This window comes from Scyliorhinus canicula, chromosome 18 (assembly GCF_902713615.1).
Source record: "Scyliorhinus canicula chromosome 18, sScyCan1.1, whole genome shotgun sequence".
Lineage (NCBI taxonomy): Eukaryota > Metazoa > Chordata > Chondrichthyes > Carcharhiniformes > Scyliorhinidae > Scyliorhinus > Scyliorhinus canicula.
In genome coordinates this window covers 16,973,533-17,000,324 of record NC_052163.1, presented here as the reverse complement: position 1 = coordinate 17,000,324, position 26,792 = coordinate 16,973,533, and the positions used below count along the sequence as shown (strand labels likewise).

At 42.3% G+C, this 26,792-nt stretch overlaps 1 protein-coding gene across 4 annotated transcripts in view; it reads left to right on the top strand.

Annotated features, from left to right (window-relative positions):
- usp36 (ubiquitin specific peptidase 36) overlaps window positions 1-16,344 on the top strand; it is a 68,073-nt gene extending 51,729 nt beyond the window's left edge. For 3 of the 4 annotated variants that reach the window (XM_038776623.1, XM_038776626.1, XM_038776625.1), the window contains 7 exons: window positions 3,166-3,625; window positions 4,387-4,514; window positions 6,150-6,352; window positions 9,794-9,979; window positions 11,044-11,159; window positions 11,976-12,099; window positions 13,917-16,344. In XM_038776623.1, coding sequence (XP_038632551.1) covers window positions 3,166-3,625; window positions 4,387-4,514; window positions 6,150-6,352; window positions 9,794-9,979; window positions 11,044-11,159; window positions 11,976-12,095 — 1,213 coding nt within the window. In that variant the 3' untranslated portion in view covers window positions 12,096-12,099; window positions 13,917-16,344. The remainder of the gene's footprint in view (window positions 1-3,165; window positions 3,626-4,386; window positions 4,515-6,149; window positions 6,353-9,793; window positions 9,980-11,043; window positions 11,160-11,975; window positions 12,100-13,916) is intronic. The other variant, XM_038776624.1, reaches the window with a different exon arrangement.
- Window positions 16,345-26,792: the final 10,448 nt, after the last annotated feature.

Genomic DNA, 26,792 nt, shown 5'->3' with positions numbered 1-26,792 from the left:
TATTGATCTTAAAGAGGTTCTTAAAAGAAGATGATTGAGGTGAAGAGATGTATCAAGGTTTATGGATGGAATTCCAGAGCTTGGTCAGCAATGCTGCGTTAAAACAGACTTTAATTTGTACCGTGCTTTGGCACATCAAATAGAATTGAAAAGTGCTTTACAGTCAATCCGTGTTTGAGCAATCATTGTTGTGATATAGGAAATACAGTAGCCATTTGCCCATAGTTAACTCCCACAAACTCCAATAATGACCGGATAATCTTTTTATGATGGTTGATTGTGGCTAGATGTTGTTAACACACTGGGGATAACTCCCTTGCTCTGAAACTACTGGCATGGAATTCAACTTGAGGGTCTTGGGAGGTGCCGTCTTATGTTCAAAACATTAAACCAACACTGCAACAGTCCCTCAGTACTGCACTGAAGTGTCCTCTTAAGATTGTTGCACTCGAGCCCTGGAGACTTGAATCCACAATTTGATTTGTGGCGAGTGTGCTACCCAGCTGATGCTGGGAGGAGTTTGCACAAGATCAGAGTTGCAGGATTGACAGTTCTTGGGTGGAGGTGGAGTTGTAGGGCTTCTAAAAGTTAGAGGTAGGAAGGGGCGCGACCATGAACAGATTTGAATGCAATGGGAAAACTGCAGTCAGTGTAGGGATCAGTAAGGACCCGGCTGATGAGTGATTGTGTTCTGGTGCAAAACAGAATTTGGGCAACAAATCACTAAGTTTTTTACGGTTGGATGAAGGAAAAGCATTGGAAAATTCAAAGCGGATTTGAAGACTTAAGTGGTCAGCAAATGTTGCAGAGATGAGGTTGGTGATCTTTCCAATGGAAGGTATATGGAGCTAGAAGTTCACCCCAAGATGCCAAGGTTGTAAACAGTAAGATTCAAACTGACGGTGTCTGGGGTGGGGTTGGAGTCGAAGGCAAGAGTATAGAGTTTGCTACAGGGAACAGATTTGATGTCAAAATTCTCATTGTTTAACTGGAGGAAATTACTGCCATTTCTGACTTTTTGTTTTTGCAAAGGGACATTATAGAGTTTAAAATTTTCGATATGAGGGGGACAGTACCTTGGGGGGCAAACTATTTGCAGTGCTAGTTTGCATGATTTCAGTCACAGACCAAGAAAGACAAATTCAGCAATGTTTTAACACATATACCTCCTTCATTGCACTGGGCCAATAACCTGGTATTTCCAACCTAATGCCATTATGTCTCATCTAGACAGCCAATGAATAAAATAATTTCTTAATTGCACCATATCAATCATTGGGTGACACAGTAGCACAGTGGTTAGCACTGCTGCTTCACAGGGTCTCCGGTTTGATTCCCGGCTTGGGTCACTGTCTGCAGACATTCTCCCCATGTCTGCGTGGGTTTCCTCCGTGTGCTCCGGTTTCTTCCCACAAGTCCCGAAAGACGTGCTGTTAGGTGAATTTGACATTCTGAATTCTCTCTCGGTGTACCCGAACAGACGGCGGAATGTGGCGACTAAGGGCTTTTCACAGTAAATTCATTGCGGTGTTAATGTCGGCCTACTTGCGGTAATAATAAAGATTATTATTATTATTGAAAATATTGAATGATGATGAAAGGTGGGAAATTCATTAAAGACGTCTTGATCCTCAAAATGAAGCCATCATTTCGTAGAAACAATCAGTCGAAAATCATCCACTTAGCCAGAATGTTAATAGGATACGGTCAAGGATGATGTATGGCTGTCCTTGGCTGACTTTTCCAGGGCAATTTAAATAATGCTGCTGGGTATCCTATTTAAGAATCTTCAGAGCCTTACTGCAATACATCTGACATATGAAATCACAGTTGTAAAAATAAAATTCTGCAATTATCAGCAGTGTTCTGTGATTGATGAGGTTGGTTTCTGGAGTATTTAAGATTCCAGGTCCCTCCAGTGCTCAGCCTCACAGGGTAATAGTAATGAAATCACAGCTCCTGTGCCCAGCATTTGCAAGACTGCAGATTGTGTCCTGTGACAATTGTTGTGATCCGCATACCATTTGAATATCTTGTGTTGCCCTTTTGGTTCCATTGAGCAATCTTAGAATTGACAGAGTACGTGGAGACCTGCAGGCAACCTCTAATTATTTTCATAATTCTACTGTAATTATGCTGGCTCAACTCTGGTGCAAAATGTAGGCCAATGTACTGGACTTTCTCCAGTTCTCCAGTTCTCATGAACTTGGATAAGGGTTGTAAGTCTATTTTTTGAAGAGCCAAGCATCACTTTTTAGACTTGTATGCTTCACTTGTTTCCTTCATCAAGAGGTGTTTTGGACACTTGAATTAAGTAACGTACATCAGATCAGGTTTGAAGTAATGTAACAAAAATACAATATGTTTAAAGCATTTTAAAAAATTTAGAGTACCCAATTCATTTTTTCGAATTAAGTGTCAATTTAGCATGGCCAATCCACCTAGCCTGCACATCTTCGGGTTGTGGGAGCGAAACCCACGCAAACACGGGGAGAATGTGCGAACTCCACATGGACTGTGACCCAGAGCCGGGATCGAACCTGGGACCTCAACGCCATGAGGCTGCAAGGCTAACCCATTGCGCCAACGTGCTGCCCTTGTTTAAAGCATTTTTGCTTTTGGATAGCTCTGCTGAATTTTGTCTCCGGTATTTTTTGAGCAAGTCGGCGTCTAATTTGAAGTATTTCCGAATCAACAAACATCGTTGTGATTTTATTTACTTCTGTTTGCACAAAATCAGGATTTATGATTTACAGTAAGAATTAATACTTGTAATTTTTTTGTTTTGACCCATATGCTCGACGTGTTTCCAACATGTTTGAAGCCGTAGATTTCCATTGAAGAAGCATTATTATTCCATGTGTGCACAGCGACACGGAATCAATGGTTAGAAATGTTTGCTGGCAATTTCGGGGGCAAATAGGATTGGATAATAAATGCTGTCCTTGCCATGGATGTCCACATTTCATAAACTTGGCATTTTAGGTGCTAAGTGAGTATGGTTAAAATGTGGCTAAGAAAAAGACTATTTGGATGCAAGAAGTCCATTCTGTTTCTCTAGAGCAATCCTGTCGGCCCATTCTCCTGTGCTGTAAAGTTGAGAGAGAATTGCTATGGAATGAGTTGCATGTGAATTTTCTGAAAAATTGTTTATTTTACTTTTAGGACTTTCCCACCTACTCCAAAAGTGCAGATTTCCCAACAAACCGGATTTAGTTCTCCGTCTAAAATCTCCAAGAAATCATGTAGTTCTAGTTTCTTGACGTCGCAGCTACTATCATTGGAAGCAGTTCGGCTGCCCTCTCCTGTAATAAATGGCAGTGCTACCTCATTGGAAAACCATACTTTATCTTGTAAAAGTACTGGTACCACGTGCACTTCCAAGACTGAACTAGCAGGTAAAACACACAAACACTGCATTGCTAGTTCCATGGAGCCATGGAACAGCAGTGAAAAAACAAAGAAGAAACATAAATCTTTGAAAAGAGATGCAACTTTTGATTCTGAATCATTCAACCAGACAAAGTGTGATGAAGCTGCCAAGACTAATAGTAAACATAAAAGTAATAAAAGGGAAAAGCAACGCAAGACAGCGGAGAAAGACGGTGTTTGTGACCAACTACAGGTAGGTAATTGGATCTTAACACCGTTGAATGAATATCTTCATTTTCTGTTAATTAATGGATCAGAGTTTTCGTAGTGCACCTCCTAAGCCAGTTAATCCTTCCTCCTTCAGATGAGTCAGAATGACCAATGTGACGGTCAACCTGCTTCAATGATTATTTGTCCATGGACCAGTCATGAAATGCCTATGAACGTGCTGCTTTTCCCCCCTCCATCTCTGTTGAAAATGGATGTAACTTAACTAAGGAATTGCATGAACTGTCTTTCCCTCCACCCCACCTAAAAAATATTGGATGGTTTTGCAGTCCTCGAGACTGCAGTGACCCGCACCAGGACCATTGGCACCCGCTTCCGTGAAAGGTTATTCCACAGCAATAAATAAATAAAATTGGAAAGTGCCTCTTATCGGAGTCTAGAATTCAGAGCAGTGTGGATCAATTTTGATATTCCGTCTACTGGGAGCTGAAAGAATTTTATTGGTACCTGGAATGCCAATATATATTTAATACCGATTACAACAAGAAGTTAAATAATATCTTGTTGAAATAATTTTATATACCAGCTTTTACATGTGAAGTTGCTGTTAATCGTATATCATTTGTATTTAATTGTATGCAGATGGTGAGCATTAACTGGGGATTCATTTGTGCAGCTATAAGTATATCAAGTGGTCAAGTATTCTCATCAGAGTTTTTTTTGTTTTGGTGAAGTGTCCAGAATGGTTCGGTGCAGTTTTTGTTAAAGCTGGATCTTGTGTTGCAGGAGGAATCCTTCAGGAGGAACATTTCAGCACAAGAGTTGATCCCAAAAAGAATCAAGAAAAACAAGAAGCATAAAAAATGTGGAAAAGTGTCCGATGAAAACCACCTCGCTGAGTCTGCTGCAGAAAAGTACATAATTTTTCTAGTTTGGAGTTTATTTTCTGATTTGTTGTAGTCATGGTGGTTCATTCCCCTGACTTAATTTCTCTCTCCGTGTCAGTTATTGACTCATTTCTCTGGAATGCTAAGTTCAACATAGGTGCATAAAGCCACCTCTGATTTTGCTGTAGATACTTTGAATCCCAGGAGTGTTTAAATATGTGACCTGGAGTGGCAGAGCTCAGTTCTTAGAACTGAAAGTGTCTGGGCATTTCTTCTTTGAGCCTTGCCTTTGATTTATCCTTGTGGTCGTCAACAGAAGACCATGCCATCACTGGGCAGACCATATCCATTTCTAACTTTGAGACATGTGGTTGGTATTGGCTATGTTTGCCATAGTGCTTATTCCAAAGTAAGAGAGGTCTATATTTCCCACTAGTCTCCAACAGTTGAGACCAGCCTCAATAATAATTTATTGTGATCTACACCCTTGTGTCTAAAATATTTCCCATCTCGTATATACCTGTCGACTAATGTATTGTTACTCCTCTCACTGGAGATGTATTAATGTGCCATCACTTCCTGCAGGACAGAAAATTGTTATTCAAACTACTGCAGGCCAGAGGCTAGGAATCCTGCAGCTAGTAACTCACTTCTTGACTCTCTAAAGCCACCTACAAGGTACAAGTCAGAAGTGTGATAGAATACTTTCCACTTGCCTGGATGAATGCAGCTCTGAACACTCAAGCTCAACACCATCCATGACAAAGCACCCCCTTGATTGGCATCCCATCCATAAACATGCACTCCCTCCACCACTAATGCACAGAAGCAGCAGTGTGTTGCCAACTTCAAGATACACTGCAGGAACTCACCAAGGCTCCCTAGCACCTTGCAAACCCATGGCCGCTACCTTCTAGCACACGGGCAGGAGACACCCGTGAACACCACTCTTGAAGTTCACCTCAAAGGCATCAACTTAGAAATGTGTCGCTGTCCCTTCACTGTCACTGCGTCAAAACCTGGAGCTTGCACATTAACAGCACTGTGGGTGCACCAACACCACATGGGCTGCAGTGGTTCAAGAAGGCAGCTCACCACCACTTTCTCGGGGGCAATTCAGGATGGGCAATAAATGCTGGCCTAGCCAGTGACGCCTGCATCCCATGAATTTTAAAAATTAATTACATGGGTATTTTCTGCACTTGCCAACTGCACAAAGTGGGTATTTGATCTGCGGAATTTTTCATTCCCATGTGCCATGCTGTACCAGAAAATATCAACTGCAGACTATTTTGTAGTTTAGGAATAGAATCCAAATCCAGTTGACTCATTCTACTGATGGACCACCCGATGAGCACCAGTCTGGCATAAACCGAGGATCAAACATTTGGACTTGACTTATTTGTGTATTTCCACTGCCTATTGGCTAAATTTGCTGAAGCTCTGAGGAATCCAGCGAGTCCTGATTGTGGAAAAGCTCAAGGGCTTTTAATGGTACTTACTCTTTACAATTGAAGTTGCACAGTGAAACTCATTGGATCTGTGGATCTGCACAGCTGGGTTTCCTGTAAATGAATAGTTCTGTAAATTGAAAGGATTTTTGAAAGCCGAGTTCTGTTTTTAATGTAATGAAAATTCTTGGCATTAATCCCTGTTACTCAGTTGTTCAAGATGGAATGAATGGCAGGGTGAAGAAGATCTGGAAAGGCTTAAAGAATTGGAACCAAAAGAGAGAAACCATAAGATGAAAGACATCAAAAAAAGTGAGGAAAAACACAGGAAACGAAAGAGAAGCATGAGTTCAGATGAATGTGAAAATTCTGACCCTCCAGTGGATCAGTCTACTAAAAGTAAAAGTCAGCAAGGTACAGTATTTCATTGCAACTCTGGATCTTTTAAACCTCCTTTCGAAAAGAAGCAGACTTTGTTTTGGCGTGCAGTTTCCATGTGGCCACCTTATCTGCAAATATACATGTCATAACTAGGTAACTGTTCATCCAGGACATTTATTTGTCTTCCCTTTGAAGTCAAACATAGAACATAGAACTTACAGTGCAGCAGGAGGCCATTCGGCCCATCGAGTCTGCACCGACCCACTTAAGCCCTCACTTCCACCCTATCCCTGTAACCCAATAACCCCACCTAACCTTTTTGGACACTAAGGGCAATTTAGAATGGCCAATTCATCTAACCTGCACGTCTTTGGACTCTGGGAGGAAACTGGACCACCCGGGAGAAACCCACGCAGACACGAAGAGAACGTGCAGACTTCGCACAGACAGTGACCCAGCGGGGAATCGAACCTGGGACAAGCTATCCGCTTGTGCTACCGGTCATTCGATGGAGGAACTAAATTCTGGGAACGATTCTCCCAAACAATTTGTAAGTTAATTTAGGTGGGATTTTCAGGGAGTTTCCCACCAGCTCTGCTGGCGTGTTCCCCACCCATATTCAATGATACTTAGTCACTTTTTTGAACCCTGGGAGTTTCTCAGTTTTAGCCCACGTTTTGTTTAGCACTGGGGAGCTGAACTGAGATCAGGCAGCCATTCTGAAAGGGTGCCCCGATCTCTAAGTGAGCTTGTGAGTCCCCACACCCACAACCCATGAGCAATGTCATCCCCCACACACATGGACACTACCCCCCTCTTCAGGCCTCCCAGCCCCTCTGGCAGCACCCACCCAACCTCCCGGAGTCTCCTACTTGCCTGCCCTGCACTTTCTCTCCCCCCACCCCCTCCATTTCATGGGGATGCCCCCCCCCCCCTTTGGACTTGGCACACTCTGCTGGCTTGGCATTACCATCCAGGCACCTTGGCAGTGCCAGGGTGGCAGTACCAAGGTTCCCTGCATTCCTGGGGGGAGGGTCAGGGAACCACTCTGCACTTTACCTGACCACCCAGGGATCTCCAATGGCCAGGTGATCACCAGGCTGGACCACATTTGTGTGGACCAGCCCTGATCGACGCCCGCCTAAGACCATAAGACATAGGAGTGGAAGTAAGGCCATTCGGCCCATTGAGTCCACTCCGCCATTCAATCATGGCTGATGGGCATTTCAACTCCACCTACCAGCATTCTCCCCGATAAGACCATAAGGACCCTGGGGAGGTTGAAGAATCCCGTGCAGGTAGGTCATAAGTAGGTTTACGACCTACATCTGAGAGTGTCATTCGGTCCCGCCCATTTGTGACGACGTTCCGACTCACGACAGGACTTCGGAAATCCCGGGAGGCGTGGAGCCTGTTAGTAGGCTTGCTGCAAGCCTCTCCCCGTATTCTCTGGCCGCACTGCGCTTAAATGAGAGCACAACACAACCGGAGAATCGTGCCCTGTTATTTCAACCTATTACATTTGTAATACAGTTTTCATTTGCTTTGCGCATTTCTTTCTAGTTTTTACAGCTCAAATTTTTCAATTGAAGATATAATATGGAGTGTGATAATGCTATTCTGAGCACAAAACCATATTCTAGCACAATATTAAAAAATAGAAACAGAAGTAAACCTATAATCCCTCGAGCCTGTTCCTCTAGTCAATGACATTGTCACTGATATACTGTAACTCCGCTTTCCTACTGTGCCTCCACATCCCATAATTGCATTGGTGCCCAAAAGTCTAGTGATCTCCATTTTGAATACACTAATTCAGCATCCACAACCTCCTGGGGTAGGGAATTCCAAGCATTCATAACCTCTGAATGAAGAAATTTCTCCTTAATCCTAAATGGACAGGTCCTTTATCTGGAGACTGTAACCCTAGTGCTAGACTCTTTCCCTTGAAAGAAAGATTTTGAAAATATATATCGTGCCTTTCCGGGTCATAAAATATCTTCAGTGTTTAACAGCTAATGAAGCCCTTTTTGAGACATGGTCACTGATGTCAGAAACGCAGCAGCCAATTTACACCGAGTTAGCTCCCATAGTATGATAATGACCAGGTAATCTGTTTTTGACAGATAAACATTGGCCAGGATAATGCTCTTAATTTTGTTCAAAATGACGCTGTGGAATCTTTTCTGTCCTACCTGAGAGGGGAGGCGGGCATCGGTTTGACATTTTTCAGCTCCAACTGCAATACTCCAGAAGCTGGGAGTAGGCCCAACATTCGCTGACTAATTCCAGTGTTTGAATGAGGGGATTGGCTGACATGGAGAGATTGATCGGCATGGGTCTATATTCTGAAAATGAAATTAATGAAAATTGCTTATTGTCACGAGTAGGCTTCAATGAAGTTACTGTGAAAAGCCCCTAGTCGCCACATTCCGGCGCCTGTTCAGGGAGGCTGGTACGGGAATTGAACCGTGCTGCTGGCCTGCCTCGGTCTGCTTTAAAAGCCAGTGATTTAGCCCAGTGTGCTGAACCAGCCCCTGGTATTCTCTGATGCTCACAAGAATAAGACACAAAAATCAGTAGTCTTCTCAGTGTTGGTTTGCCAACCTAGAATTTTGTGTGTCTGGAGTGGGACTTGAACCTACAACATTCTGACTTGGGTGAGAGTGTCAAGTCATACATGGCACTCCTGGGGAATGGCGCCTCAGCATTGAAGCCACTTGATCAGAGTAGAATATGGCTGTGATATGAATTCCTCTGGACTGTGCTTGCTTTCCCTATTTATAAAAGACGTTCAGCAAATGGGCAGCAAATGCTGGCATAGTCAGCGAAGCCCATATCCCATTAAAAAAATAATGAATTAAACAAAAAAACATCTAGCTACACAGAACTTGAAACACTGTGAGGGGCTCCATTAATTTATTCTCCCTTTTAAGATCAGATAGACTTGAAGATGCTATTCTCAACATGTCAGATGAACCGGAGAGCTTTGTTGATTCATATGAGTCTCTGTGTACCTCATCGACAGGATGTAAATGTTTCATACTCATCAGGTCAACTGATAGGGAATTTCTTATGGGTTTGAACTGTTTTTGTTTCCCACCCTTTCTTTCTTCCAACCCTTCTTTTTTTTTAACTGAAAAAAATCTATTCTTCCCACTGGATTTGTTTATTTATTCGCCTCGTTTGGAAATGCTGCAAAGAAGAGTTCACACAACTAGCCAGACAGATTCATGGCCAATCCTTCATGAGCACTGGGTGTACTCCTACCTTGTTTCTCTATTCTAGATGGTCATCAAAATTATGGGAATAATTTCTCTATGTAAACGCTGATCCTGTTAAAGCTGGCATTTAGGTTTTGATTGTCTGTCGTGGAGCTGCTCACAACAAAGCTGTAGTCACAGGTTGCAGCAGAGCTTGGCACGAATCTTGCAAAAGAAGTACTGACTCGGTGCTATTGTATCTCTGTTCAAGTTCCAGTGTTCATATGGGACAGCCTGGTAACAGAAGGGTACAAACGCTCTCAACAACACTCTGGTGAGGATGGACCTGCACCTGCTGTCGTGCCCATTGCAAACTTAGCCTGGGATGGAAAGAAACAATCCAATGTTGTTCAAGAGCTCTTGAAACATTCAAACAACAAGGCTTATGGAACTAATGGTAGGGAAAATTATTTCCGTTAAAGCTAGTTTATGGCTTTTGAAGTCTTCTCTCTTAGCAACTAAATTTACAACATGACTGCGAGCAAGTGATGGACGAAGGGATTTTTATTAAGTTTCAGTAAAATGCTATACGCACAGTGTTAAAATGTTTTGGTAGTTCAATGTTTCTTGCAAACCTGCGTTTGAGAGACCTTCAATAAAACTATAGACTGGAAGTTTCTTACGGTTCCTCTTTTTTTTTTCACCTCCTGCCAACAAAGGCATTGATTTTCAATGGGCTATAATTCCAACAACCATTTATTTTAGGCCAGACCCATTGCCCAGTACCCAATTATTTTTTCTTTCCAATTGAGGGGCAATTTAGCGTGGCCAATCCACCTACTCTGCACATCTTTGGTAGTAGGGGTGAGACCCACGCAAACGCGGGGAGAATGTGCAAACTCCACATAGGCAGTGACGATCGAACCCGGGTCCTCAGTGCCGTGAGGCAGCGGTGCTAACCACTGCTCACCCTGACCCGAACCAACCCCTGATGGCATTTCTCTTATTCAATGAAGAGAAAGTGAATAGGTGGTAACGCCAAACAGATTAAATCCGCCTTGCGCACGTCACTGTGCAATCAGTGCATGCCCTGGAGTTTATTTTTTAGTGTTTGTGGGGGTGGGACACTTTGCAGTACCATCAAACAGATTGTTTTTGTTGGTGAACTCAACAGTTCTAGTTGACCAAATATAATTCACATTTCTTTGTGTTTCCTGATTGCATTCGGTGTCCTCCCCAAAACCCTATATGATAAGACACCGAATAGTCACTTTCTAGTATCTGATTGACCTCTTTGGTAAAGTTAGCCAGACATTTATTTTTTAGCCGGGTGATTGAGACTGTTACAATATTTTTATGAACCTTAACTGATGGACATGCCTTGAGAATGTTTGTTTATTTAGCAGTGATGTTCCTCCCATTTTGTAAATGTTTGAGACATGTCGTGAAAAGATAATTTTTTTTTCTAATTCCTCTGTATTTCTGAATCCTGTTCCTCCTTTGCCTATATTCTGTGCTTAGTGCTGACTTGGGATGGGGCAGTGTCAGCTGTCAGTGAAGATGCTCTATGCGGTTCAAAACAGGCAGAATATGAACAAGTAGTCGACGAATGGGATGAAGAATTCGACAAGGGCAAGGTAAGAGATATCTTGAGCATTCAGATTTACATAATTGAATTCAAGTACGTAGCTACATTGACATTTGGGTAGTTTAAATGTTTGGAACTTCTGACTTTCTCTAATCTGCCCAGGGTGTTGAACCCCTAATCTGTGGACTAAACTTGGCTCAACAAGTAGCTCCTATCAATTTTTATTTTTAATTGCTCACCAATAAGTCCCCACCCATAGAAATAGCTGATTTTTTGCTTGGGAGTGAGGGGGATACGATAGGCAAACAGTAAAATTGTTGCTTCTTGCAGTACTTGTTTTTTCCCTCCCTTCAATAAGAACCTGTGATATCATGAAATACTGAAGCAGAAGTGAGCACCTTCTGTTCTTGGTGCTCATCTTCCTTCTGTGGCTCTCTGCTGGAAGTGGGAGAGATATGGCTTGGACATTCTGTCCTGAAATAATTCAAGACCTCTTAAGAAACGATTTACACTGCACTGCCAAGCCTGTGTACAGCAGCACCCTCCGAATATCCTACAGAAGGGCACAACGCAAGAGGCTGTCGGAGCCAACCCTGAAGCGGGTGGGAATCATCTCAAACTTTCTCAACCAAGGTTGCTAAAAGCTTTGATGTTCTCATCATTGGTCCCGTTTGGAATGCTTAGATATTTGTTGGCAATGGGATGCAGTGCAGACAGAATTTGAATGTAAATTTCCATGTGTTTGGCCCAGTTGAAGGTTTTTTTGTAGATTTACAGATAATGGTGCGCGTTCTTTTAATTTGGTTCTGCAAAAGAAATGAGTCCTGCTTGGGTCACAGTTGACATCAGCATTTTGTACTTTTAGGAGAAAAAGATGAAGAAATATAAAAGAGCGAGGAGAAGAAGTTTTAATGCTTTCCAGAAAATGCAGAACAGACGGAATTTTTGGTCTACTACTCATTCAGGAAAGTTTTCCAGGTTTTAGAAGTGTAAGTATTATCGTATAGTGGTATAGTGATGCTGCTTCTCCACACTCTCCTCATTTGTATTAAAAAAGTTAATGGAACATTATTCCAGGAGTACTCGTCAATGATTTTTAGCCCATTGTCCAGCTGAAGATTAAAGTTCCTTTATTCGAGCCTAAACAGTGTCTCTGAACATTTTCAAAGGTTGCCCATATTCTAATGCAACATATCCCATTTGTATATCGCTCCCAATCTGACCACACTTTTTTTTTTTCAAAATTCTCCTCCAGGTGTCCAGGTCTCACTATATGGGATCTCCCTTCCTTATTTCTTAAATGCCCTCAAGCACCTAAAACCATCCCAAAACTCCTCCAATTCGCAGCACGACCATTTGCGACTGTGCCTCTGGCTGTCTAGGCTCCAAATACAAAATCCATCCCTAAACCACTTCTTTTTTTTTTTGCTTCTCCATTTCTCTTTTTAAGGTGCTCCATGAAACCTAACTGTTTGACCGCGTTATTGTTGACCTGTTTTAACCTTGTGTGATTTGGTGTCAAATTCGTCTTGATAATTTTGTCCAACACCTTAGAATGTTTTGCTATGTTAAAGGCACTATTTCAATGCAAATTGCTGCCTTGGAAAACAAATCTGTTCTTCACTGGTATTAATTTTACTGCTTCCCACAGAGTTGTTTATGTGGCTCTGAATAATTGTTGGTCAGTTTAGCCCTGTTGAATGTACCAGATAATGGAGATTTCCATGTTAATAACGTGGTTTTCCTCTCCCCAGGCAAAAATGGGAGCATGGAAGTGGGCCCCACTCCCAATTCTTGTATAGTCAGTTGTGTCCTTCCCCATAATTTGCATCATATCTCCCCTCTCACCCAGGTTCAAAATTCTGGATTTGCTCCAGAAATTGCCCTTTAAAGTCTTTCAGCGTGCTTGCCCTTATCGGGGTCGGTTGTCTCTCCGTGGAACTTGGTGCTTCTGCAGTAATAATTTTAAAATTCCACAATATCAGTTCATAGAATCATAGAATTTACAGTGCAGAAGGAGGCCATTCGAGTCTGCACCGGCACTTGGAATTAGCACCCCACTTAAGCCCACACCCGTAACCCAGTAACCCTACTTAAGCCCACACCCGTAACCCAGTAACCCCACTTAACCTTTTTTAAGGGCAATTTAGCATGGCCAATCTACCTAACCTGTACGGCTTTGTACTGTGGGAGGAAAACCGAGCACCTGGAGGAAACCCATGCAGACACGGGAAGAACGTGCAGACTCCGCACAGTCACCCAAGCCGGGAATCGAACCTGGGACACTGGAGCTGTGAAGCAACTGTGCTAACCACTGTGCTACCGTGCCACCCACTCATTTGAAGTTGAGAGTTTATATTGTGGGTTTCCTTTCCTCATTTGTGAATTTGTTTGCAAGGCAGTCCGTTTGATTCCAGATGTCTGGTGGTTGGATTTTGCATGTTTATTAGTTTTCAAATAATTAAAAATAACTTATCAATTCTATTCAATTGAAATAGCAGATTTTTTGTAATTCATTTCAAATTGGTATATTTCTGCAATTTTCAATCCGTTTGTTAAAACCATATTAAATCTCTATAACACAGTTAACGTTATTTCTGTATTTAAGATATTCGGGATGAAATGAGAAGTGATTACTCTTTTAAGCATTGCAATTGCTTATGTGAACTACAAAACTTCAGAAGAATACATGTTGCACAATGTAGTCAAATTGGAATAGTTAACAAAGGAAAGTATGTGTGGAATATTAGCAAAGAAAATTGTTTAAATTAACGCATATCCTCAATAATTTCCCTTACTTTTGCAGTGGAACACAACTCCAGTTAGTTGAAGAAGCCCATGGGAGAAGAGGTGCTGAAAGCTGTTGAGAAATACAGACTTTAAAGTTCAAAGTCGTTGTTGTTGGTTTGAACATTAAGACTGATGCTGAAGCAGTTTATGTTGGCTACAAACCCAAATTGAAATGTTTGGAGGAGTGGTTCAATAGTATCGACAGAGCTATAACATGAGATTAAACCACCTGTGAACTGAGGGTCTGCAGTTGAGTCTGGATTAAATGTCGACAATCTAATTAAACTATCCTGTCCAACAAAAAAAAGCAAAATCTGGATTCCGAACTCCATGGAAATGCAGTGTGTTAGATTGTTTCTGGTTTGTGCGATAAAATGGAGAATCGCATTGCCACTATATTTATTTTCTCTTGCCCTTGGGGGTATGAAAATGGAAGTCCTATATGTCATTGTCGCAGCTAGTCATGATATTCAGTGAAAACACATTAACCAAAGGTTGTGTGCATTCTTACCAGTTAGTTGGTCTTTGGAAATTTCCCATTTTGCTATGTTCCAATTAAGAGATAATAAACCAAGAACCTGCTTTTTGGAAGTTCTGCACTGTTGTCCTGCTTCGGTTAACTGGCATATTTGCAAATTATGTTTATTTTTTGATTAGTTTTATAAACAGCATAGAATGCAGGTATTTTTTTATTCCATCACATAACATTTCTCACTAACTCCCAATTTTTCCTTATTTTTCTCTTGCTTGCTGGGTTAATAATATAATTATTCTCTTTTTCCCATTTGGAATAACTGATTTTTGGATGTCATTGATGCAAACCATTCTTAAACAGTGCAAAATAACTAGCCTGCCTGTCCCTTCCCTCTCCAGAGAGTGTACCAGTTGACAGTTTAGCTTATTGTGAAGCAGGTCTGCCATCTCACTTTATTTAATGCCATTTATCAAGTCTGTTTGACAGTTTGCAAAAGAAGTGCCTTTCAAACGCTATCATTCTGTACAGCTTTTGAGAGCAGCAGGGATCAGTCTACAAATTAAGGTACAGCATTTTGAGCCTGAGTCAAAATTGTTCATTGTCATGCTTTTAATTTTCATTTGCATAATATCAAGAAACAATGACTCTATTTAGCACCAAAAAATATTTGTTTCCAGGGAATATGTTAGAATAAGGTCCTGAATGTCATGATTAGTTGCTTTGGAAATTAACTTTTACAGTGTTTTAAGATTACTTCATGGGGTGATGTACCCCTCCAGATTTTTAGTTCTCGCCCTGTGTGTTTGGATAGTTCCAATTTCATTCAATCATACTTCTGCAATTTGTATATTCGCTGTTTAAGATTCCCATTACTTTTCCCAGCAGAGTACTGTTCTACTGAAACGGAATGTGGAATTGGTACTCTGAAATGAAACCAGAAACTGAGGATTACCAAACATGTTATGACTTTACTGCATATATTTGTCAGTAATTTACTGACTATACAGAACTTGTTGCTAAAGCATCAATTTAGAGTTCACCTTGCCTTTTGTTTGCTTTAAATCGTCAGCTCTTAAAACCAAGACACATTGTCTTTCATTGAACAACAAATTCCTGTAAAAATACCAGTGTAAGTAACTAAATCCTTAGGTGCTTCAGGATATTGGTTATAAAAAGAAAATATTCAAGTTACCAATGTGAAATATGTTAATATTAGAAAAGGGTGTAGTTAAAATATGAAAAACAACTTTCCTGTGGAAAGTGTCGCTTATTATCAAGAGTTTACATTTTGTTTGTAAAATTGTATTTTAAAAAGTTACACATTTTGAGTACCAGCCCAATTCGTATCTTGTTTAAATTGCATTGAAATGATTGAATATTGTGTTTTGGGAATTCTGAGGAACCACAAAAAATAATCTGCCAAGTTAATGTTTGAACAAACGTATTTAGTTCAATTCAATGGAATGTGATTTAAGTTTACAGTATGAACTGAAATGAGATTAACCTGGTTTAACTGCTTTTGTAAGGAAGACATTTTGCAACTATAGAACTATTTTTGAGCTTTGCTGATATCAGACTTAAATCAATTGCAATTTGAGGCATATCATTCCAACTTTGGGGGGGGGGGGGATGCGGAGGAGGTAATTTCTGCTAATTTTTGCATTTTGCTTTCTTTGATTTTGTGAAATGATTTTATATTCATTGAACACCCAGTTGTAATCTGATGCCTCCATTGCAGCTGAAGTTACAAGAAAGACATGCCATGATTATAGGGTCTTGGATAATATGCATCTTGTGCTTCAATTGAATTCAGGAGTCCAGCAATATTCAGATTTGTGCTTTTACTGGCAATTCCACCTTCAAGTAATATTTAACTGTTAGATTCTCAACAGAATTTGTGAATGGAATTACTGGAAATCGTATCACAAACCTAGCCATATAAATTTACAAATAAACCAGTTAATATGTTGCAATGTGGTTACCATTTACCCATGCCATTTCACCTATATAAGTTAAGAAAATGCATCTAACAATGGTTTGGCTTACAGTACAGGTAAAATTAATCACATATCTAGTTACTGAGACATTACTTAAATGAAAGCATTCACAATCGAATTGTGATTATCCTGCAATGATTGGGAGGGTTTTCTTTTGTGAAGCAACAGGGTTGCATGCCAATCATTTGCTAGCATAAATTTTAGGACAGATTTGAGCAATAAGATTTTGTCTCCTGTCATTGCTAACTGAAGGAAGAGGTTCACCATACAGAAAACAGTCAGTTGCTTCAAAAATTGATTTTCATTGAGGCTGCCTTAGTTTCATAAAATCAAATTACTGCGGAAGCTGGAATCTGAAGAGTCATTCAGACTCAAAACGTTAGCTCCCGTCTCTCCACAGACACTTCAGACCTGCTGAGATTGTCCAGCATTTTCAGTTTTCCTTAGTTTCATAATGGACGGCTGATGTGGGAGGAATTTGTTAAATGAAGGGAAATACTGAGGCATCTCCATTCTGTTTTGTGTTTGGGTGGACATTTCAGTGCTTTAATCTGACTGAAGTAGGTGTCCTCTTCCAGGTCATGCCTTTGTGAATGAAACATTGAGTAGTAGGTCAGTGAGGCTATTGTAAATCTAAATTTTTGTTTCGACCAGTCGATTTTATGTATGTGAAGGGCAGCACGGTGGCCTAGTGGTTAGTACAACCGCCTCACGGCGCTGAGGTCCCAGGTTCGATCCCGGCTCTGGGTCACTGTCCGTGTGGAGTTTGCATATTCTCCCCGTGTCTGCGTGGGTTTCGCCCCCACAACCCAAAAATGTGCAGAGTAGGTGGATTGGCCACGCTAAATTGCCCCTTAATTGGAAAAAATAATTGGCTAATCTAAATTTATTTAAAAACAAAAAAAAAAAAAATTTTATGCATGTGTATTCACACATTTGAGCTGAAAATTGTTGTGTGAATTGAAAGCTGAGACCAGAAATTGATTCTGAAATCTTTTCTGAAATAATAGCTGGGATAGACGCGGTGTGTCCCCTTTTTCCTTTTGACAGTCAAGTTTCAATTTCCAGGGCTGAAATGCATTTATTTGCCAGCTCTTTTAAATTTCAACTCGTGGAAGCGGTGGCTTGGACAATGAAGGGAGCTGCAATCAAGCTTATGGTGCTAAGACAGTGGTTTGAGGGCCATTTAGCCGATCCAATCCATGCCAGCTTTCTGTAGAGCAATCCAGTTGGCCGCAATCCCCTGCTTTATCCCAATAGCTCTGCAAATTGACTTCACTCAGATGTTCTTTTAAAATCATTTATTGTGCTTACCACCACCCTGGTCAGCAATAAGTTCCAGGTCATTGACGTTCGTTGTGTAAAAAGGTTCTTCCTCACATCTCTTCTTTCTCTTTCCCTTCCCCCCCCCCCCCCCCCCCCCCCCCCCCCCCCCCCCCCCCCCATATGACCTCTTGCCCATAATCTTGTACACCTTGATCAGAATCAGATATTCCTTCAAACTCATTTGCTCGAGGGCGAACACGTTCAGCTTCTCCAACCTCGTCTTGTAACTAGAATCGTTCTCGTCTGCACCCTCTGAAGGGCACTCGTGTCCTTCCAACTGTGATCCAGAACTGGATGTATAATGTTCCCGCTTTTGTACTCTCTGTACCCCTGGTAGATCCCACATGCATTGATCATTCCCCATGTCCTGCCACTCTGACACCCACTCAGGTTCCTCGGTCCCAGTTTTCAGCAATATATTCGCTGAATACCTCTGGCATTGCTGGTGTGTTAATGAGCAGCACTGTTAACAGCTTTGTCTCTTTTTAAGGCTACGATTTAAATAGTTCCTGCAGGGAACTGCCCAAGTAACAAAGTTGGGGAATTGCAGGCGCTGCACTCTAGAGGTTAATTGGAGAGCAGTTTTCACTGTTAACTTTCGGGCCTCCGGTCAGAAGAACCCGGCATGAAATAACTGTTCTTTAAAGTTTGTTCAGCACCAGTATTCTGGCATCTGGAATGTGTCACGTCCAGTGGACTTATGGTTTTAAAAAATGTATTCACATCTGATGAACAAAAATAACCTATAGATTACATATTCTGCCATTCTCAGTTCAATATTGCTTTACGCTTAGGGTTTCTGTGCTTCAATCTAAAAGCAAACATAAACAAATTGAATTGGGCCTGATAAGCATTGTTGGTTGACTCTCGCTCTTACTGTAACGAGTAGATCTAAATTGGGATTATGCTTCAAATTGGATATATAGTGTAAAACTAATTTGTCTAGCTCCTTAAATGGAGGGGCTCCAAGTGGAGGAGCAAGAACTAAAAGCAACCCTGCCTCCTGGCAGAAAGACTTTTAGGCTAAGATGAAGCTCCGTTTTTAAATCTAGTGTTTATATTTAATTTGTAAATTCGGGCTTGGTCAATGGCACTGTTCAAATTTTAATTTGATTGTTGAAGCTTCTATTAATCAAGAGCCATGAGGAAGGAGCAGTGCTCCGAAAGCTAGTGTTTGAAACAAACATGTTGGACTTTAACCTGGTGTTGTCAGACTTCTTACTGTAACCAGGAGCGATGTAGGTAATTTCTTTTTGAAAAAAATATATTTTATTCAAATTTTCAACAAATTTTAACCCACAAAACAAAGAAAAACCGTAAACCCCCCCCCCCCCCCCCCCCCCCCCCCCATTACAAAAGCAATAAATTAACAAAAATAATGAGCATGAAACCATGAAATCACACACCCACCCCCCATAGCGAACAAGTAAACCCCCCTCCCCGGGTTGCTGCTGAGATTGACCACCCCCTAATGCACCGCCAGGAAGGCTAGAAACGGCTGCCACTGCCGGAAGAACCCCTGCACCGACCCCCTTAGGGCAAACTTTACCCTCTCCAGTTTGATGAACCCAGCCATGTCGTTGATCCAGGATTCCGCGCTTGGGGGCTTTGCATCCTTCCACTGTAAAAGAATCCTGCGCTGAGCTACCAGGGATGCAAAGGCCAGAATACCGGCCTCTTTCGCCTCCTGCACTCCCGGCTCCGATGCTACCCTGAAAATTGTGAGCCCCCAGCCCGGCTCCACCCTGGAGCCAACCACCCATGACAAGGTCCCCGCAACACCCCTCCAACGCAGGACACGCCCAGAACATGTGGGTGTTGTTTGCTGGGCTCCCCGAACGCTTACCACACCTGTCCTCCCCCAAAGAACCGGTTCAGCCTTATCCCAGTCATATGCGCCCTTTGCAGCACCTTTAGTTGGATTAAACTAAGCCGTGCTCAAGACCCTTCCCAAAACATCCACCCACGTCCCCTCATCAATCTCCTCTCCCAGCTCCTCCTCTCACTTCTCTTTCAGCTCTTCCACCGAGGCCTCCTCCCTCTCCTGCATCACTTGGTAGATTGCCGAGATCCTCCCCTTACCGACCCACGTCCACGAGAGCACCCTGTCCTGAACCCCCCCTTGATATAGGTAATTTCTAATACCGTGAAAATGTCGCCATATAATTCTCATAGTTGCAAACAAATTAATAAATGGTATGAAACTATAAACTCCCATCCATGCCCGCGGAACTCTGCATACCCTGGTGCACGCTCTCAAATGCTGAAATGATCTAATGTTGCAAACATGATACTACAAAATACTAAGAAAGCAGAATTATTTTCTAGACAATCCTATTTTAAATCTTTGTACAGAAATTATCCATCACCTCCAAATGCAATATCCAGGATTGAGCACCTCGTCTCCGTGTGTCGCATTTATATATATATTTTTAAAATAAATTTAGAGTACCCAATTATTTTTTCCATTAAGGGGCAATTTAGCGTGGCCAATCCACCTATACTGCACATCTTTTGGGTTGTGGGGGTGAAACCCACGCAGACACGGGGAGAATGTGCAAACTCCATACGGACAGTGACCCAGGGCCGGGATTCGAACCCGGGTCCTCAGTGCCGCAGGCAGCAATGCGTGTCGCATTTATATTGAAAATATTATCAGATTTTGTTCTGACCTGATGGGCAGAGATAGATTTGTCTCTTTATAAAGTACCGAATTACAAAATTTAAGTTTGAGTATTTGGTTCTGAACTACGTAGGAAATGCTAATCTGATACCAGAATTGGTATGGAATATCCTGTGCTTCCAATAAGCTCAGAATTGTGATTTTCTTAATATGTTCTTATGTTGGCGTCTCAGATTCTGTCACCTCTGACCCATGACCCATACTGAAGGCCATTTGGAATGGGGGCTGTCAATTGCCAGTAGTTACTTTTTTTAAAAAAAACTAGGTTTTATTATATTTAAAATATATACTATGGGTCAAGTAATTGACAAATATCAATGCAGTTAATATAGGACACAGTTTCAGGGTTTCAGCTTTGATCATATAACCTGTGATTGTAAATTTCAATATATATATATCTATTTTAGTATTCTGATTTTCCCCATGTAATCTTGATGGTTTTGAACACTTTCTCGCCTGAAGGTTTCTTCTTTCTGATGGGGAGTTCAGTCTTGGCATTGTGTTTTGCCACCTGCCTTTTATTGATGAAGTACCTGTTGAAAACGTGTGCAATAATTTCTGTCTTTAGTGACGTGGATAAAATATACGTACGTTTATATAAATTTCTTGTGTTTTTGTGTTTTCATCCACTTTTCCTTTTTAATATGTCAACCATTTATGATAACTGCATGATTTATCCCCAACGTATTTCCATTCCTCATTACTTTCAGAATGTATTTGAAAATGTTTCACTAATTTGGTCGGCTGTTGTTCTGACCTGTAAGAAGCCTTTTGAAGAAAACAAGCCAAAATGTACAGTTTAGAAATAAAATAAAAAATAGCCATAGATCGGGGAATGAGATCGGAATGCAAGTAAATTTAATGATTTTTATCCCCCCCCCCCCCCAATAGAGTTTTAATCAAAATTCAGGCAATTGACACCTGACAGTGGTTATTAGATTTTTTTTTAATGGTTGTTTTAATTACCAGATATCATTTTCAATTTTAACTGAGGTGAAAGATGTTTCATGCACTGGACCTTGGTAAAGTTGATCTTTAGATTAGAGATGATTGCAGAGATGATAGAGTACAATATTTGACCAACATATGCAACCTTTATGTACAATATTGTGATGCTTTTTTTTAAAGAAAGAATTGTCAAGTCATATAACTGACTTGATTATAAGAGGTTTTATCTTTCTAGTAGCTTCAATAGCTTTAACAGGGCAGTCTAACTAACAATTTAACTCTCTCTGTCTTGCTTTGGAAAGTATATGGTGCGGACCGAGAATAATATTAAATATTAAAAATCCAAGCAGCACAGAAACAAAATGAAAAATTGCAAAAATTAATGGTTGTTGGCCTCCGGCCGACACAGTGGAGTCTTAGCAGCTGGTTGTATTGATGAAGCCGGACATTGTGGAAAATGGTATACTGAACACACTTCCTCCACAGTATCAAAATTTGTCCAGGTAAATTCACCGGTTGCTCAATATACAAATTTGCCGCAGTGGATAGCAGCAAAATGCCACTTTGGTTTCCAATGGTTCAGATCATCGAAGCAAAGCCTTCCTTCTACAGTCTTCACCCTTGGGTGCTGAGATTACAACACCTTGCTATTCAGGAAGGCTTCATTCCCCACTGATAGTTTTTAAATTAATTTTCAATTTCTGTGGGGGTTTCCTCCGGGTGTTCCGGTTTCCTCCCACAGTCCAAAGATGTGCAGGTTAGGTGCATTGGCCATGATAAATTGCCCTTATGAGCAACAGGTTAGGAGGAGTTATTGGGTTACGGTGGAAGTGAGGGTTTAAGTGGGTCGGTGCAGACTCGACGGGCCGAATGGCCTCCTTCTGCACTATATGTTCTGTTGTGAAACTACATGGAGTAATTGGGAAGAATGGCATAGAAACATTTTTCAGGGGAGGCTAAATGAGGGCATAAGTCAGAAGAGGATATAAAATTAAATAGATAAAGTTAGATGATGGAGGTAGGAATGAGACTCGTGGAACGTAAACTTTGGAATTGTGCAGTACGGCCTGTTTCTGTATTGTGTATTCTATTAATTCACCTCCAAGTTTCCCTCCAGGTCACACACGAGCCTGACTTTAACGTGTATTGCTGTTCTGTCATAGTCACTGCATCAAAATCCTGGAACTTGCTAGGCTGGATTCTCTGCAGATCCGCGCTGAAATCGCGGCCAGCGCGTGGGCGGAGAATCCACTTTCACGCTGTAATTGGGCCGGGTGCCGGTCTGGCATTTCTCCGGGCTCTGAAAATCTGCTTGACCGCGGAGTACACCGCGCAGCTAGGGGCCCATTGACAGAGGCCCACCCAGCAACCTACACTCCCGACCGGCCGAGTTCCCAACGGCGTGGAACTAGCCACCTATTGCCGGTCGGGGTGCTGCTGGTGTCTGTGGCTGCCCTAATCAGGGGCGGAGTTTTCGGGGGGAGGTGGGTGCGTGGAATAGATCTACGAGGTTAGATGCTCGGCCGATTTTGGGTGGGGAGTGTCTCCTTTCTGTGCGTGGCCACGGTCCGAGTCCGCCATGACACACTCGCTGCAGCTGGATGCCTTCGCCGTGAGCGGACTCTGAACCAGAAGCCCATATCCGCAACTAAAGCTGCAAGATTCACTCCGGGTACCCCCATGCTATCCCCCTGCAGGGCATTGAATTATGTCAACCTTTTTATCGGAATTTCGGGAGTAATACTTCGGCGCTCCTGTGGGGACATAGTCTCAATCCAGCCCGCTATCTAAAGCACTGTGAATCACTCCTCTGCGACTTCGTCCCCGTTTCAAGGGCAGCTAAGGATGGGAATAAATCTGAGCCTTGCTAGCGATGTTTGCATCCTGGGAATGGTTTTTAATCTTCATGTTGAGGTTATGAACATTTGAAATATTGGGCTGGATTCTCTGATCCTGAGGCTAAAGTGCTGACGTCGTCATAAACGCCGTTTCGTTTCATGACTGTGTCCACAGGCCCCCAGTAGCAGCGATTCGGAGCCCCTCAGTAGGCCAGCATGGCACTGGGGCGACCCACACCACTGCAGCTGCCGATACCGGCCTCAAATGGGTGCCGTGGGTCTGTGCATGCATGCTGCGACCGGCGCAGCATGGTGTAGGGCTACAGGGACCGGCGCGGAGCAAATGAGGCCCCCAACCTGGGAGGCTGGCCCACCGATCAGATCGCAGGCTACGGCAGAGGCCCCCCCTGGGGTCATACCCCGCCTCGCCCCAGCGTGGGCTGAGAGAATCCCGTGCATTGTTTGCAGTCTTGGTTACAATTCTGTATGTCTTCAGGAAAGTGCAGCTCAGATTCACAGATGTTTTGTCGAATCCTTTGACTAGACTAATTTGGGGGATAGTGCTGGTGGGATGGCTTTCCTGGTGCAGAGAATTTACCCATTGTTAATCTGCTTTCTTAACTCTGTCCACATTCAATATGGATGTTGCAAAGTTGATGAGGCATGTTTTTTTTTAAGCACAAGAACATTTTCAATAAAAATTCATTTAAGTAAAAAGGACAAAATTACAAAAGAGGAAAACTGAGGTGCATTGGAAGTGGTGACTTTGAAGCTAATTGTCAAATGAGTTGATGGGACTGCCTTGAGATCAAGGTAGTAGTTGACGGTCACTGTTGGGATCCGCGCTCTTCCTGAAACATATTCATGACCTAGACCTTGGTGCACAGAGGATGATTTCAAAGTTTGCAGATGATATGGAACTTAAAAGCAAATCAGTGTGGATATTCAAAAGGACGTAGGTCAATAGAATGAGTGGACAAGTGGCTTCTGAAATTAAGTGCGAAGTGATTTAATTTTGGTAGGAAGAACACAGATAATACAAAATAAAGTACAATTTGAAAGCAGGTATAGAAGCCAAGGGACCTTGGTGTATATGTACATAAGTCAGTCGCAGAAGAGATTGACAGCGGTAAATAAAACACAGCATCCCAGGCTTTATTAATTGGAGCACAGATTACAAAAGGCGGTTCTGCTGAATATGTATAAAACTGGTTTGGTGTCAACTGGAGCATTCTATTTGGTTCTAGGCATCACATTTAAGGCAAGGTATGCTGTGAAAGTGTTAGCATGTAGGAAAGATTCATGATAGTTTCAAGGGTGAGATATTTAAATAGTGTAGATATTAAATCGTATGGGGTTTGGACAGCAGATTAGGAGAGGTGGAAGGATCAAGAAGAAGAGGGCACTGATTTAAGGTCATTTGCTCAGCAGTTGGGATCTGGAATGCACTGTCTGAGAGTGTGATAGAGGTAAGTTCATTGCAGGCATTCATGAGGGAATTGGATTATTTGAAAAGGAAGAATATCCAGGCTACGGAGAGAAGGTGGGCAGGTAATTACTGAGAAATTACTCCTTCTGAGATCCAGTGCAGATACAATGTATCAAATGACCACCTTCTGTGCTGTAGCTATATGCAGTACCAATGTCATACTTAGAACAAAAGAAGATGGTTGTGATTGTTGGAGACCAACCATCTCAGCCCCAGGACATGGCTGCAGGAGATTCTCAGAGTAGTGCCCGAAGTAACCACAGCTGCTTCATTTGTAATCTTTCCTCATTCACAATGTCAGAATTGAGGATGTTTGCTGATAATTGCAAACTAAGTACTATTTGTAACTCCTCAACTACTGAAGCAGCCCACGTCCATAGGTGGAAAGACCTATATAATCAGGCTAGGGCTGGTAAGTGGCAATTAACATGATGAACAAATGATAATCTCCAAGAAGAGGGAATCTAGCCATCTTCGCTTGACACTCAAAGGCATTACTATCACTAAATTTCCCCACCATTAACATCCTTGGGTTACCATTGACCAGAAACCTAACTGACCAGTTGTCTTTATTACTAGGCTTGTAATTCTGGGGCAAGTAACTTATTTTCTGCTTCATAAAATCTGCAAGGCACAAGTTAGGAATGCGATGGAATACTGTCCACTTGCCTGTGTGTGGTCAAGAAGCTCAACACCATCCAGAATAAAACATCCCACCCTGTGTATCATAAACAAGATTTAGCAGAAACTCACCGAGGCTTCTTCGACAGCACCTTACAACACCATGATGTCTATCACTGAGAAGGTAAGTGTAGCGAACGTGCAGCAACACCAGCACTTGCAAGTTCTCTCTCACCCCTAGCCAAGCTACATCTCATCATGACTTGGATCTATATCGCCATCCCTTCACTGTTGCTGGATCAAAATCCTAGAACTCCCTCTTTAACAACACTGTGGGTGTACTTGCACTACATGGGGAAAATTGATGTTCAGAGAGATCTGGGTGTTCAGGTCCATTGTACCCTGAAGGTGGCTGCGCAGAGCGATAGTGGTCAAGAAGGCATATGGGCATGCTTTCCTTCATCGGAAGGGGTATTGAGTACAAGAGTTGGCAGGTCATGTTACAGTTGTATAAGGCTTTGGTTTGGCCACATTTGGAATACGGAGTACAGTTCTGGTCACCACATTTCCAAAGGATGTGGAAGCTTTGGAAAAGGTGCAGAGGAGGTTCACCAGGATGTTGCCTGGTATGGAGGGTGCTAGCTATGAAGAAAGGTCGAGTAGATTAGGATTATTTTCATTAGAGGTTGAGGGGGGACCTCATTGAGGTATACAAAATCATGAGTATGGACAGGGTGGATAGCAATAAGTTTTTCCCAGAGTGGGGGACTCGATTACTAGGGGTCACGAATTCAAGGTGAGAGGGGAAAAGTTTAAGGGAAATATGCTGGAAAGTTCTTTACGCAGAGGGTGATGGGTGCCTGGGACGCTTTGCTGGCGGAGGTGGTAGAGGCGGGCACAATAGCGTCATTTTAAGATGTATCTAGACAGGTACATGAATGGGCGGGGAGTGGAGGGATACAGATCCTTAGAAAATAGGCGACAGTTTTAGATAGAGGATCTGGATTGGCGTGAGCTTGGAAGGCCGAAGGGCCTGTTCCTGTGTTGTAAATCTTCTTTGTTCTTCTTTGTTCTATGGACTGCAGCAGTAGAAGAAGGTTGCTCGCCACCCCTTAAGGGCAGTTGGGGATGGGAAATATTGGCTTGACTGATGCCACCATCTCATGAAAGAATTTTTAAAAACTAGAAATCTGTTTTAGAATTAGTGAATCCCGACAGGGAAGAGGGAGGCCATTCGGACCATCGAGTCTGCATCAACTCTCCGAAAGAGCACTCTGCCTCAGCCCACTCGCCTGCCTTATCCCCATAAATCTGAATGCTGATCATGGCCAATCCTCCTAACCTGTGCATCTATGGACGGAGGAAACCGGTGCACTCCAAGGGAACCCACGCAGACACTGGGAGAATGTGCAAATTCCTCAGTGACCTAAGGCTGGAATAGAACCTGGGTCCCTGGTGCTATTAGGCAGCAGTGCTAGCCACTGCCACCATGCCGCCCTTTGCAGTGGTTTATTT